The 12,670-nt window shown below is 47.2% G+C and overlaps 1 protein-coding gene across 4 annotated transcripts; it reads right to left on the bottom strand.

The window, feature by feature from the left end:
• Positions 1-730: 730 nt before the first annotated feature.
• Positions 731-11,080, bottom strand: Riiad1 (regulatory subunit of type II PKA R-subunit domain containing 1). 4 transcript variants are annotated; one of them, XM_085835689.1, is made up of 6 exons: positions 10,984-11,080; positions 10,333-10,409; positions 6,759-6,966; positions 3,785-3,831; positions 2,656-2,782; positions 731-2,011 (listed from the first exon to the last, which is right to left on the bottom strand). In XM_085835689.1, exons 1-3 carry the CDS (start codon positions 11,065-11,067, stop codon positions 6,816-6,818), a joined length of 312 nt encoding a protein of 103 aa, XP_085691815.1. In that variant the 5' UTR covers positions 11,068-11,080; the 3' UTR covers positions 731-2,011; positions 2,656-2,782; positions 3,785-3,831; positions 6,759-6,815. The 4 variants fall into 4 exon arrangements, with proteins under 4 accessions (XP_085691815.1, XP_085691817.1, XP_021014512.1 ...); XM_085835691.1 differs by lacking the exons at positions 2,656-2,782; positions 6,759-6,966 and adding an exon at positions 4,389-4,595; XM_021158853.3 differs by lacking the exon at positions 6,759-6,966.
• Positions 11,081-12,670: the final 1,590 nt, after the last annotated feature.

Genomic DNA, 12,670 nt, shown 5'->3' with positions numbered 1-12,670 from the left:
CTCTTCCAGAGGACCTGGGTTCAATTCCCAGCATTCATATGGTGGCTTACAATGTCTATAACTCCAGTTTCATGGGATCTCACTCCATCTTCTGGCTTATTTGAGTACCACTCACACATAAGATGTGTAGACATACATGCAGGCAAAACACTCATACACACAAAATATAACTTTTAAAATGTACTAAATAAGAAAAAGAACAACAGAGGGGACAAACATTTCCTCATTGCTATCACGGGGCCTCCCACCCCAAGAATAAGCCATTGGGTACCCCACCAGCATCATAGCAGCCAATCAAGCACCTCAAAAATTCCCCTGTTCCCTAATCCCATCTTCTCAGGTTCTTCTCACTGGGGTAGGCCCAGGAGGCTTAATACAACACATCACATAAGGCCTTGCTGTGTGTGTGTTTTCTGATCAAAGCTTTCTTTGTTTTTTAAAAAAATTTTGTTTTTATTATTTAATTATGTGTGTAGTGGGAGGGGGGTATGTGCACATGAATGCAAGTGCCCACAGAGGGCAAAGCTGGGGTTACAGGTAGTTGTAAGCTGCCTCCTATGGCTACTGGGATTCACACTCAGACCTTTAGAAAAAGCAATATGTGCTCTTAGCCACTGAGCCATCTCTCCAGCCCTGTGTTTGTTTGTTTGTCTGTTTGTGACAGGGCTACAAGCTACATCCACATGCTCACTTGTGGAGGCCAGAGGGCACGGGGGGGGGGGGTTGTCTCTGGCACCATCCACTTTTATTTCTTTCTTTCATTTTGTTTCTATTTTGAGACAGGGTCTTTCATTGACCTGGAACTCACCTGCCAAGTTAGGCTGGCTTACCAGGAAGCCCCAGGAATCCACCTGCCTCCACTCCTCCAGTTCTGGGACTATACGCGCACACTACCACACTTGGGGTTTTTAAATGTGAGTTCTGAACCCAGATCCTCCAGCTTACAAAGCAGGCATTTCACTGTCTCCATCCCCCCTTTTTGTGTATTTCCTAAGCAAGGACAGGTCTGTCCATGCCAGAGATGCTGATGTATAATTCTGAAAGCACAGCAATAACTCCTCTGGAGCCAGATGTAGCCACACCTTCAAAGCCATGGTTGAGGCAGGAGGATCATGGCAACTTTGAGGTCAGGGAGTGAGACCCTTTCTTAAAACCAAACCAAGCCAACCTCCGAGGGTTCCGGCTCCTAACGAACATGGTTCTGAGTCTTCCTGTTCCCTTGCCCTTTTTGCCACTGCAAGTGAGGGCAGCTAGGAGCAAGGGAAAACAAATAACACTCAGCCTGTGCTTCTGTTGCCATGGTGATGTCGACACGGGGAAACACAGGAGAGCTCCTTTATACACTGGAGTCAGCTGACTGCAGAGGCCAAAGACTGAGGCAACAAACCTGAAAGATGTGTGCGCGCGCACACACACACACAGAGCTCCTAAACATGCAAAGGGCTTCATGCTACCATCTGAACCATCTTTCAGTCTCTTAGCCAGACATCAAATAGATGACTGGCTTGCTCCTAAAGTCCCCAAAACAAAGTCCTCTACCTCCCAGCCATCTGTTACAACACTCATGGGCCTCTTGAGTTTTCAGTGTCTGTCCATCTGTCTGGATGTTCTTCCAGCCCAATTTTTCTCACTATTGCATCTATGAAAAGCAAAGAAAATCACCACCTGACATTTGAGAAGGTCACAGGATGCTGGTGAGGACCTGCTTGTTTTCAGCCAGCCACAACTAACAATGGCTTGCTCGGTACCCCCCAACTCTGTCTGTGGTTTGATATGTGACCAGAGTGGGAACAGTCCCTGGCACCCTAGACCCCTGACCACCTCCAGGAGAAAAGGAGTCAGGCACAGCAGGCTGCCATGCACAGAGCTCTCCCCCCTTCAAGTGAAACTAAGAGAGAAGGCAGGCAGATCTGGGTTTAATCGGGATCTGAAAGGCCCGTGATAGGAGAAGGTCCACACAGCTTGGAAACCCACACTGGTGGCAATGCTGCTCTCAGGGCTCCAGACGACCCTGCAAAACAGAAGTGGTTTCACTAGATTAGGAGTGGGGCCTTAGGCAGATTTCTGAGTTTGAGGCCAGCCTGGTCTACAGAGTGTGTTCCAGGACAGCCAGGGCTACACAGAGAAACCCTGTCTCAGAAAAAAAAAAAAAAAAAAAAAAAAGAGTGAGGCTTTTCCCACCTCACATTAAGAAAAAACAAAGAAATAAATAGAAAACAAACAAACAAACAAACAACAACAACAAAAACCTCTTCGGTCTTCAGAATGGCTTTAGGAACCATTCTGCCTGTGGAGGGAGGAGGAGATAAAACACGCTATGACCTTAAGGGCTAATCTGATGTACAAGGTGGTTGGAAGACTGTAGGAAGGATTCCTCATCTCTAGGGTTCAGGAAAAGGACTTGGTACTGACCCAGCCCCTGCACCTCAGGACACCTCCCATATCCATCTCCCAATCCACCTCACTAGACCAAAGACTCCTGTCAGTGACATAGAGACCAACTCCAGGCCTCTAGTCACAGCCTCTATCCCCCTAGACTGTCAGGAAAAGGGCCTGCTGCTACCACACTGCTCTGCTGTTTCTCCACTTGCATTCTTTCACAGCCTGGACCCATAAACCAGTGCTGCTTTTCACGAGAGTGAGGCTAACACCCACCCAAAGCTTGATTCCTTCTGGCTTCTCCCAGCAGCTGAGCATTGTGGCTTTGCTAATTAGGTTCCTTTCTTCTCTTTAATTAGCTGCATGTGAATTCTGTTGGGAAGTCTTGGATCCGTGAAATAGTCTGGGACGAAAATCAGAACAACGCAATCATCTATGCTGAAGGGGAAAGCCTGGGCGACAGCTTACTCTGCTAAAACATCGGATGCTTTGTCCTAACAGGGCTCACTGGTGGTCCCCACTTTACAACACAATCTCGGTACCCGTACTGTCCCTGGCAGCCGTCCCAATGAGCGCCAGGAAACCATCCTAGGTAAGGCCTGCGCATGTTGCCCAGGCTTTCTGCTCTTGGCCCACCTGAAGCTCCGGGAGCCACCAAGGCCTCCGAGATTCTGAGTGTTCTGCCCCTGGTCCAGCTTAGGACCTGGCCTCCGCTCAGTTTGCCATGCAGGCCTTTTCTGAGAACTCCCTCTCCTGGGAGAGCCAGGCTCACAGCGAGATGATGGAAGATGATTTTTACACCAGGAAGAATGTGAGTCACAGTGCATCTGCTGTGGCAGGGAAGGCCTGCTCAGAATACTGTGGGCTCCCAGGGTTAACTGCACCCAAGACACCAGCCACAGCTCCCCACTCTATATTGTTTGACCGGAAGCCATCTCTGCAGCCAAGTCCATTAAAATCACCTGGGGAGTCTTCAGAACCTTGGCTGCCCCCCCTGCCACCCCTCCACCCTCCAACACCCCCCCCCCAGACTAATTAAATAAAAATCTCCAGAGGCCAGGCCTGAACATCAGCATTTTTTAAAAGCTCCCCAGGTGGTTTTAGTGGGCAGCTTGGGTCAGAAACCACTTTGGGATCCCCATAGACTATGGCTGCCTGACTCTCCTTTGGGAATCTCAAAATTCTTAGTCCTCACCAAGAGAAGTCCTGCCCCAGTGCTGCTCTGGCCTCATTTTGAGAAAAAAGACAGGAGAATGAAAAGGCCTTCAAAAAATAGCTCCTGTGAGGGACATCAGGTGAAAACGGAACCTAGACTCCACAAAAAGTCCCAGGCTTGTCCAACTCTAGATCCCCAATTCTACTTCTTGCACAGACATGTGGGACACCCCAATGCCACTGTACTCACGTGCAGCAAATTCAAGAATGTTGTCCGGTCTTTTCAGAAACATTTCTCTGTAAAACATTAAAAGGAGAAGGAGGAGGAAGAAGGAGGAAGGAGGAGGAAGGAGGAGGAGGAGGAGGAGGAGAAGGAGAAGAAGGAGAAGGAGAAGGAGAAGAAGGAGAAGGAGAAGGAGAAGGAGAAGGAGAAGGAGAAGGAGAAGGAGAAGGAGAAGGAGAAGGAGACGGAGACGGAGACGGAGACGGAGAAGGAGGAGACGGAGACGAAGACGAAGACGAAGACGAAGAAGAAGAAGAAGAAGAAGAAGAAGAAGAAGAAGAAGAAGAAGAAGAAGAAGAAGAGTGAAGATAAGTGAGGGTCCTGCAGGTTGCAGCCACTGCCCCATCTTGCTCTTTAGGAAGCAATTTAATGACAGGTCTCCCCTTCTAGAAGTCAATAGATCAGGAGATCTTAGACAAAAACATGAGGATCAAAACAATGGCTGGGCATGGTGTGCACTCAGGAGACATGGGCAGGTGGATCTCTGTGTTGTTCAGGCCAGCCTGGTTTACACAGTGAGACCCTGTCTCAAAAGAACATAAACCAAGCATTCAAACAGCAGTAAACAAACCTAAGCCATATTCATTCCACAGAGGAGCTGCGGAGAAGCAGGTGGGGCTTTCTCATCTAACACTTTCATACACTCAGGACCAAGCAAATGTGAAGAGTGTCTTCTAAGTCCTCAAGAGGCCCATGCCTTATGGACAGAATGCAGCCCTGTGATGGTCTGAGGAAGTTTATCCGTGGATTTCCCGAGGCCAGGGAGACAATAAACAACCTAAAAAAAAATTTTAAAGGACTTCAAATGGGTTATTAGCTCTGATGCACAGCAGACATGAAGGTAATGCCAAAGTCTCAATGCATCCAGGGTACTGGAAATGTCTGATAGAACAGAAAGTTTCACAGTTCATAAAACATGTGTACTAATACTATCTCACTTTATGACATCCCTGTGATAATTGTATCCCTGTTTTGCTTATAAAGAAAGCAAACATCACTGGGCATGGTGGCGCACGCCTTTAATACCAGCACTTGGGAGGCAGAAGCAGGCAAATTTCTGAGTTCGAGGAGAGCCTGGTCTACAGAGTGAGTTCCAGGACAGCCAGGGCTCAGGGGCTCAGGGTTACACAGAGAAACCCTGTCATGAAATACCAAAAAAAAAAAAAAAAAAAAAAGAAAGAAAGAAAGAAAGAAACCAAACCTCAAAAAGGTTAATCATGTGCCCAAGTTTATACAGACAGTAAAGGGTAAGAGCACTGACTGCTCTTCTGAAGGTCCTGAATTCAAATCCCAGCAACCACATGGTGGCTCACAACCACCCATAATGAGATCTGACACCCTCTTCTGGTACGCCTGAAGGCAGCTACAGTGTATTTATTTAGAATAATAAATCAATCTTTGGGCCTGAGTGAGCAGGGCTGACCAGAGCGAGCAGAGGTCCTAAAAATTCAATACCCAACAACCACATGAAGGCTCACAACCATCTGTTCAGCTACAGTGTACTCATATACATAAAATAAATAAATAAATCTAAAAAGAGGGAGAGAGAGAGAGAGAGAGAGAGAGAGAGAGAGAGAGAGAGAAGAGAGGCCCAGGTCTTGTGTCTCCAAGGCCAGAGCTCCCTATAGTGATTTCTTGGCCACAGGCTGTCTGACCTGGCTTACCACCTTCAGTTCCAGGTACTCTCTTGGCCAAAGTCTCCCTTCCTGAGAAAGCCCTCACTCAAGGCTTAATAATTTTGTTTCATTCCTCCTTTAGTTCAATTAGACAGTTATATGTAAGTAACTATGATATACGAGGAATGATTTTAAGAGAAGAAAAAAAAATAGGGACTAGGGAGATGATGACTCAGTAGCAAAGAACACTTGCTGCCCAAACATGGGAACTTGAAAACCCAGTATCCACATCAAAATCTGGGCCACGACCTGTTGCCCGTGACCTGAGAAGACCAGAGGGACAAGGATCACTGGGGCGTGCTGGTATCAAGCCTCGATTCAGATTCTGTGAATAAGGCATAGAGCATTCTGGCCTCAACATGCATGTGCATAGACACAAACATATACACATACATACATACATAGGCACATACACACACACATGTTCATACCCATGAGTACACACGCATACACACATATACATACACACACATGCACATGAGTGCACACACACTCAAGCACACAATAAACACAGCCCTGACTCAACTAGCTTAGGGGCAAAAGAAAACAAGTAAGTTTCCCAAAAGGCCAAGGAACCTCAAGTAAGTGCTAAAAGAAGATTACTCAACAGCACCTTGGGAGCAGGGACTAGTTACTGCAAGTGGAACCCCAAAACCCTTTACAGAGTAATTGTATTGAAAGGGACCCTTGTGATACAAATGGGATTTGACTAGCAAAAAATAAAGATTGAAAGACAAGAGCATCCCAGGGCCAGGGAAACAGCAAGACCAAACAAAACCCAGAGATGCAAACAGCCCTGTGTCCTGTGTGTGTGACTGCTTTGGGGTTAGCAGCTGGGTTGTATCTGCTCTTATATCCCCAGGGTCCAGGAGAGCAGTCAGGGATGTCTGCCTGGGCTCCCTGGGCTTAGGGAATAACTAGAAAGGCTGGCTGGTTGGCATGCAGACATGCATAGTGGAGGAGACATGAAGTACTCGTGGTGGGATGGGTGGTAGAGCATGTGCTTAGCATAGGGCACCAGGGTGCCTGGCACTGTGAAAAAGAAGGCAGCAATGGCAGTGTGTGCCGAAGTCACAGTCACAGGATGGAGGTAGTACTGAGTAAAAGGAAGTGGGCACAAAGTGGCAGGGACTGGAGAATGCCACAGACAAAAGGCAATGGATATGTGCTGTTAGACCCGGCTCACACCTGTCCCCCCACCACCCGAAAGGCTGAGGCCAGCCTGGTCTGTGTTGTGAGACTGAAATCCTTAGAATTGAGATCACCTGAGATGTTTGTTTCTCCATCCGGAGTGTAGCCATGCATGGGAGAGTTTGTCCAGCTTAAGACTTGTCATTTGTCTCTATATTTCTTTCAACAGGTTGTTTGAAAACAAACAGAAAAGGCAACATTGAGGAGCCACTGGAGAGTGAGTCTTCCAGACAAGGGATGATAGAGAGCGCTGTAAGCTTGAAGGAGCCACTGGAGAGTCTTCTAGACAAGGGGTGATAGGCAGAGCTGTAGGAAAACTTGTCTGACTAAGCTTTTGAGGAAGCTGCAGCTCCAGCCCCGAGTCTGCAGTTTCTCGGTACCTGGAATAGGTTTGGTCTCTGTACTTCTCATTTCTCAGGCCGAGATTGAAGTTATTAAGTGCACTGTATTTCTAAATGGCCACAAATCACAGAATGCAGAAAAACCAATCTGAGGATGCTCTTCCCAACCGGAACAGTGTGCAGCTTCATCTGGCTTGCACATCAAGAGCACACCCCAGGGACAGGTCTGAACAGGCACGCTGCCTTCACCTAGCCCCTCCCTCTCCTTCCTCTTCACAGAGGAGGAAGCCCAGCTGAGCTGCAGGGCAGCAAAGCCACTTGGGCTTGGCTGGTTGGCCTTGGGAGGTGGAAAGGGAGGAAGTGGAAGGCTTTGGGGGCTACAGGGATACTGCAGAGCTGGTCCCAGATGCCCCATCTCTCCCTGGAAACTTCCTGGGCAGAGACACAGGGCCACCCAGAATTCCACCCTCATTCACCACCCAGTGTGCTAATCCCTCGTTTGTGAATGATGCCAGTGTAGATCTAACACAGGTCCTCAGTGTTTCTAATTTCTCTGCCAGAACCATACCCAGCTTAGACTTAAGGTCCCAGAACTGGAGCCACGCTGTTCATTCTTCATTTCCCTTTAGAATAAAAAATGCAAACATCATCCCCACATCTGACACAGGCAGATGACTCTGAATTTTTTTTTTTTTAAGACAGGTTCCCTGTATGTAGCCTTGGCTGGTCTGGAACTCACTATATAGATTAGATGGCACCTTGAACTTACAGATATCTGCTTTCTCTGCCTTCTGAGTGCTGAGATTAAAAGTGTGCACCAGCGCACCCAACTAGCACAATATCATCTGCCCTGGCCAGAGTGAATCTGCCCTTCCCAGAGGCCAGCTCTCGGTGTTCACTAATCCCTTCCCTGCCTACTGTGTGAATCTGAAGCTCCTTGGAGAAGTGGGCAAAAATATGAAAACTAAAAAGATCCAAGGAAAAGCAAAAGGACCTGGGAAGCCTCCAGGACTTGGGCTTGAACCCAGGTCTTCACACATGGCTAAGCCATGGCTCTGCCGTAGAGGTTCCGTGTGCACCTGTGCATGCAGTACCGTGGAGAACAACCAGGGGGGGGGATCCTGGGTCGGCAACCTGAGGAATGAATATACTTCTCATCTGAGCTTAACGTGTCATTTGCAGAAACGGAAACAATAGAAGCTGTCCTCTACGTCTTCTAAGATTTATTTTTACTTGATGTGTATGAGTGTTTTGTTTGCATGTATGAAGATGTACTACCTGCATCTCTGATGCCCAAGGAAGCCAGAAGAAATTGTCAGGACCCCTAGAGCTGGAGTTACAGGCTGTGAGCCATCCTGTGAGCACTGGAAATTGAACCAAGGCCCTGTGTAAGAGCAGCAAGTGGGCATAACCGCTGAGCCATCTCTCCAGCCCCCATAAAATGGCTTTTAATAAATAATAATGAGCTGGGTATATGATGCACACCTTTAATCCCAGCACTCGGGAGGCAGAGGTGGGCAGATCTCTAAGTTTAAGGCCAGCCTGGTCTACAGAGTGAGTTCCAGGCCAGCCAGGACTATATAATTAAACTCTGTCTCAGAATCATCATTACCCCCCTTTTATAGTGTCACTGGGGGGTGGGAGGGGGTCACCAGATGTTACCAAGATGCCATCACAGTATAAATACGTAGAGGCACACATGGTACCACCAGCTTGGAACATGAGACCAGTAACATAAACCAAAGATTGACCACCATCACAATGCAGTTTGGTGACTGCCGACATGAGAAAACCAACCAGCCCCTAGCAAAGGACACCAGCATTACTTTAACGGTGCTGATTGGCTGGAGTCAGAGTTCAAGGTAGTACTCTTGTTTCCGTTCACGTTGCTCCATGATTCCTCAGATCTTTGCCTGTTACCCCATTAGGAGATTATTTTGAGACAGGGTCTCACTATGTAGCCATGGCTGGACTTCTCTATGTAGATCAAGCTGGCCTCAGACTCACAGAGATCCACCTGTCTCCGGCCCCCATGTGCTGGAATTAAATAAAGGATTAGTGTCTTAGATCCAACGCCTTCACCACCTGGCCTTTCTGCATTCTCAGATTTATTTAGATGGAAAACCCTGAAGAAGCCTGTTCTAGGACACCCTGGGAAATGGAAAATTTTTGTTTCTTTATTGATGTTTGGCTTTTTGAGAGAGGGTTTTACTCTGTCATCAGACTGGCCTTGAACACACAAATCTTCCTGCCTCTGACTTCCAAATTGTGGGACCATGAGATTGCCATCAAACTTGGAAAATATTATTATTTTGCCCTGGTATTTTCTCTCTCTCTCTCTCTTTGGTTTTTAGAAATAGGGTCTCACTAATGTAGTCCAGGCTGGCCTTGAACTTGCGATCCTCTTGCCTCATCTCCCCAAGTGCTACGGTTACAGGCTGGAGCCCATACCTTGGCTCCTTGGCATTTTTCTACAGTGTTCCCAGGTAGGCAAAGGAGCACTATTGGAACCCTATCCTCCTGTGGGAGAGAACAATGTTTTACACTGATGCCTGCCCGCTGTTCCCCAATGCCACATACCCTCTCCCAGGGACATGCCATGTATGTTTGTCTTTACAGGTGAAGCAAATTAACATTATGGTTTTAAAGAGTGTAGAGATAACTGAAGAAAATTCACAAGTGTCAGAGTTACAAAAGGTTGACTCTTGGGAATTCTCTGACTTTTTTTTTTTTTTTAATTCTCTAACTTTTAAGAGGTCAAAACCAAGATGCCCTGGTGTGTTTGTGTAGTTCCAACACCTGGGATGGTGTGGTCGAAAGAATCATCACAAGTTTAAGGTTAGCCTATGCTACAGAATGAGTTTGTGTTCGAAGCCACCCTGGGCTATATGAGACTCTGTTTTTAAAAATCAATAAATCAAAGGAAAAGGAACAGTTTTGAGTCTGGGTTTCACTGTGTAGCTCAGGCTGGCTTCAAACTGAAGGTTCTCCCTGTGTGGCTTTAAGAGTTTGTCTAGGGGCTGGAGAGATGGTCCAGTGGTTAAGAACACCAACTGCTCTTCCGAAGGTCCTGAGTTCAAATCCTAGCAACCACATGGTGACTCACAACCATCCATAATGAGATCTGACACCCTCTTCTGGTGCATCTGTAGACAGCTACAGTGTACTTAGATAATAAATAAATCTTTAAAAAAAAAAAAGAGTGTGTCTAAAGAAAGAGGCACACATATTAATCCATTCATCTGTTCCCAGCCAGCTTTATAAAGTTCTTACTAGCTCCCCAATGCCAGCCTGTCAAGCCACCTACCTGAAGAAGCCGCTGATGAGCAGAGACACCTCTTTGTGGGTTCTCAAGTACTTTTCATTTGCGATCCGAGTCTGGATCTGAGGAGCAACAACCAGGAGTCAAGATCTAGTGCGACAGATCCAGGATTCAACCCTCAAAGGACACGTTAAGTTGTGTGGGGTGCGGGGGAATGAGCATAAGCCAGGTCTTTTCCTAGAGTGCTTGAAAGCTATCTTCGGATTTTCTCTTGAGGTAACCTCATTTCTTTTCTCTTCTGGAAGAAATTCATATTGCCTGGGCTGGGCTGGAACTTGCTGAAGTTGGCCTTGAATTCTGATCCTCTTGCCTCTACCTAGGGAGTGCTAGTTAATGCAGGTGGGGATGAGGACGTGAAGGGAATTGGAACCCAATGGTCTGTGCATGCGAGGCTGCCAACTAAGCTACACCCACTGCCGCTTCTCTGGCCAGACCCCTATCTGGTTCGCCTCGCACTTTCAAGTGCCTGGAAAGTTGGGTTCACGGTCGGTCACTCCATCTAGTCCTCTGGCACTCAGCTGGGGGAACAGTTCCCCGTTCCCCTTTCCCGGGACCTTCCTCCCTGTTTGATGGCCCTCAGACTTGAGGAGCTTCACTTTGGTAGAAACGGGTTTTAGGTGACGCCGACTCACGCACCTTGAAATCTCGCAACTGCTCCAGTTGCTCCGGGTTCAGCGTTCCGGGATCCGGCCCCACTATCCCATGGCCTCTGGTCTCCATCAAGCGCACTCGGTTGTCTAGGCGACAAGCCGCCCAGTAACAAAGACCCGCCCTGCTGCCCGCCCCGCCCCTCTATAAAACCAATCCTTTCCAGGCAAGGAAGGCCTAGTCGCACCGAGGGAAGCAAGGCCAATCTAGCTAAATCAACTTGGACTTGGAGACTTAAGGGGAGTACTTTTCTCAGACTTAAAGGCTGAGCTGAATTGTATATAAAATGAACCTTTCTTCTTGATCCCACTCGACCGACCTCAAATCGTGCATTTACTTAGCTAGAGGAATACCACTGAAGAGGTTCCTAGCTCAGGGTCCCCCAGAACCCAGCTCCCAACTTGGGCAGGCACTGTGCTTGCCGAAAGAAATCCAGGCTTCTTCTCTTCCCTCTGGCGCAGAAGCCGAGCATTCCATCTGTTCTGTAGACAGACAGTAGATATTGAAGTCCTGGATTCCTAAAATATGAAATCACCACAGAGCATGGTGGGATCCATGCTCTGTAATTCTCAAACTCAGACTGCGGGGACTGGGCGGTACTCGGGCGGAAGTTCCCTTCTTGGAATGACTTCCTCAGGTGGATTAATTTTCTCTTCACCTTAGGCTCCTCATAAATTGTAAATTATTTCTCTCACTTTCAACTGAATTTAAAAAGGGAAGGAAACTAATTGGCTGCAAGATTTGTTTTTCTAGTATCTATTTAGAAGGGTAAATGAAACATAAAACTGCAGTTCTTAAAATAGTTGCCTGGAAAGGGCAGGAGCCTGTCTGTCAACACACACACAAGCTTTCCCTGTTCAGAAAGATGGTGCCCAGCAGAGACCTTCACATCAGAGGAGTTTGGGATTCATGAACAATCCCCCCTCCCCCAACCCTGCCCCATGCCCAAGCCAAGACACAGCATGAGAAAACAGCTAAATGTTATGTCAAGGAGGGGTCTCTCTGTGATCTGAAGGCCTCCACCAGAGCAGCAGAAACAGTGTTAACAATCCCAAGCCCATAAGCAGGTGAATCAGGCTGTGGCTATAAGCCTCTTCCTAGAGGCCCATATGGGTTAGCAATCGTTTGGGTTGTTTATCAGGTTTTTTTTTTTTTTTTTAGGCGATCGAGTTAATAGTGAGGGAGATAAGCTGCCATCTGCCAGAGCACTGTTTCCCCAGCAAGAGCAGAGGTTACTCAAGGGTGATAGTTTCTGTTGGAGGGAGAGACTAAGATAAAATCCATAGACTTGTAGCTAGTGTGTCTGGCACAGTCTCTCAGTTCCCAAATGCTTGAAATGCGGCTATGTTAGATATGCCAGACATTTAACATGCACTCTGGATCCTGAAGACTTAATGGAAGAAAATAATGCAAACTATCTCAATAACTTTATATGCATTGCATGTTCAAATAGTGTTTTGAAAATAGTAGGTTAAATAAAATCTGTGCACATGTGTGTGTGTGTTGTGTTGTGTTGTGCACATGTGTGTGTGTGTTGTGTTGTGTTGTACACATGTGTGTGTGTTGTGTTGTGTTGTGCACATGTGCATGTGTGTGTTGTACACATGTGAATGTGTGTTATGTGCACATATGTAGAAACGAGGTCCTTATCCCATGTTAGTCACGTACCATTTGA

This window comes from Mus caroli, unplaced genomic scaffold (assembly GCF_978045245.1).
Source record: "Mus caroli unplaced genomic scaffold, Mus_caroli_1 scaffold_3, whole genome shotgun sequence".
Lineage (NCBI taxonomy): Eukaryota > Metazoa > Chordata > Mammalia > Rodentia > Muridae > Mus > Mus caroli.
Note: the sequence above shows the minus strand (reverse complement) of the source record. Positions and strands in the feature narration are given on the sequence as shown.

What these genes read in the sequence shown, in the direction of transcription:
- Riiad1 (XM_085835689.1), bottom strand. Translation starts at nt 11,067, where the DNA reads ATGGAGACCAGAGGCCATGGGATAGTGGGGCCGGATCCCGGAACGCTG. An exon ending in AGCAGTTGCGAGATTTCAAG is followed by an intron (nt 10,410 to 10,983) that starts GTGCGTGAGTCG and finishes GTTGCTCCTCAG; the next exon opens with ATCCAGACTCGGATCGCAAA. An exon ending in CTCATCAGCGGCTTCTTCAG is followed by an intron (nt 6,967 to 10,332) that starts GTAGGTGGCTTG and finishes CCCCTTGTCTAG; the next exon opens with AAGACTCTCCAGTGGCTCCT.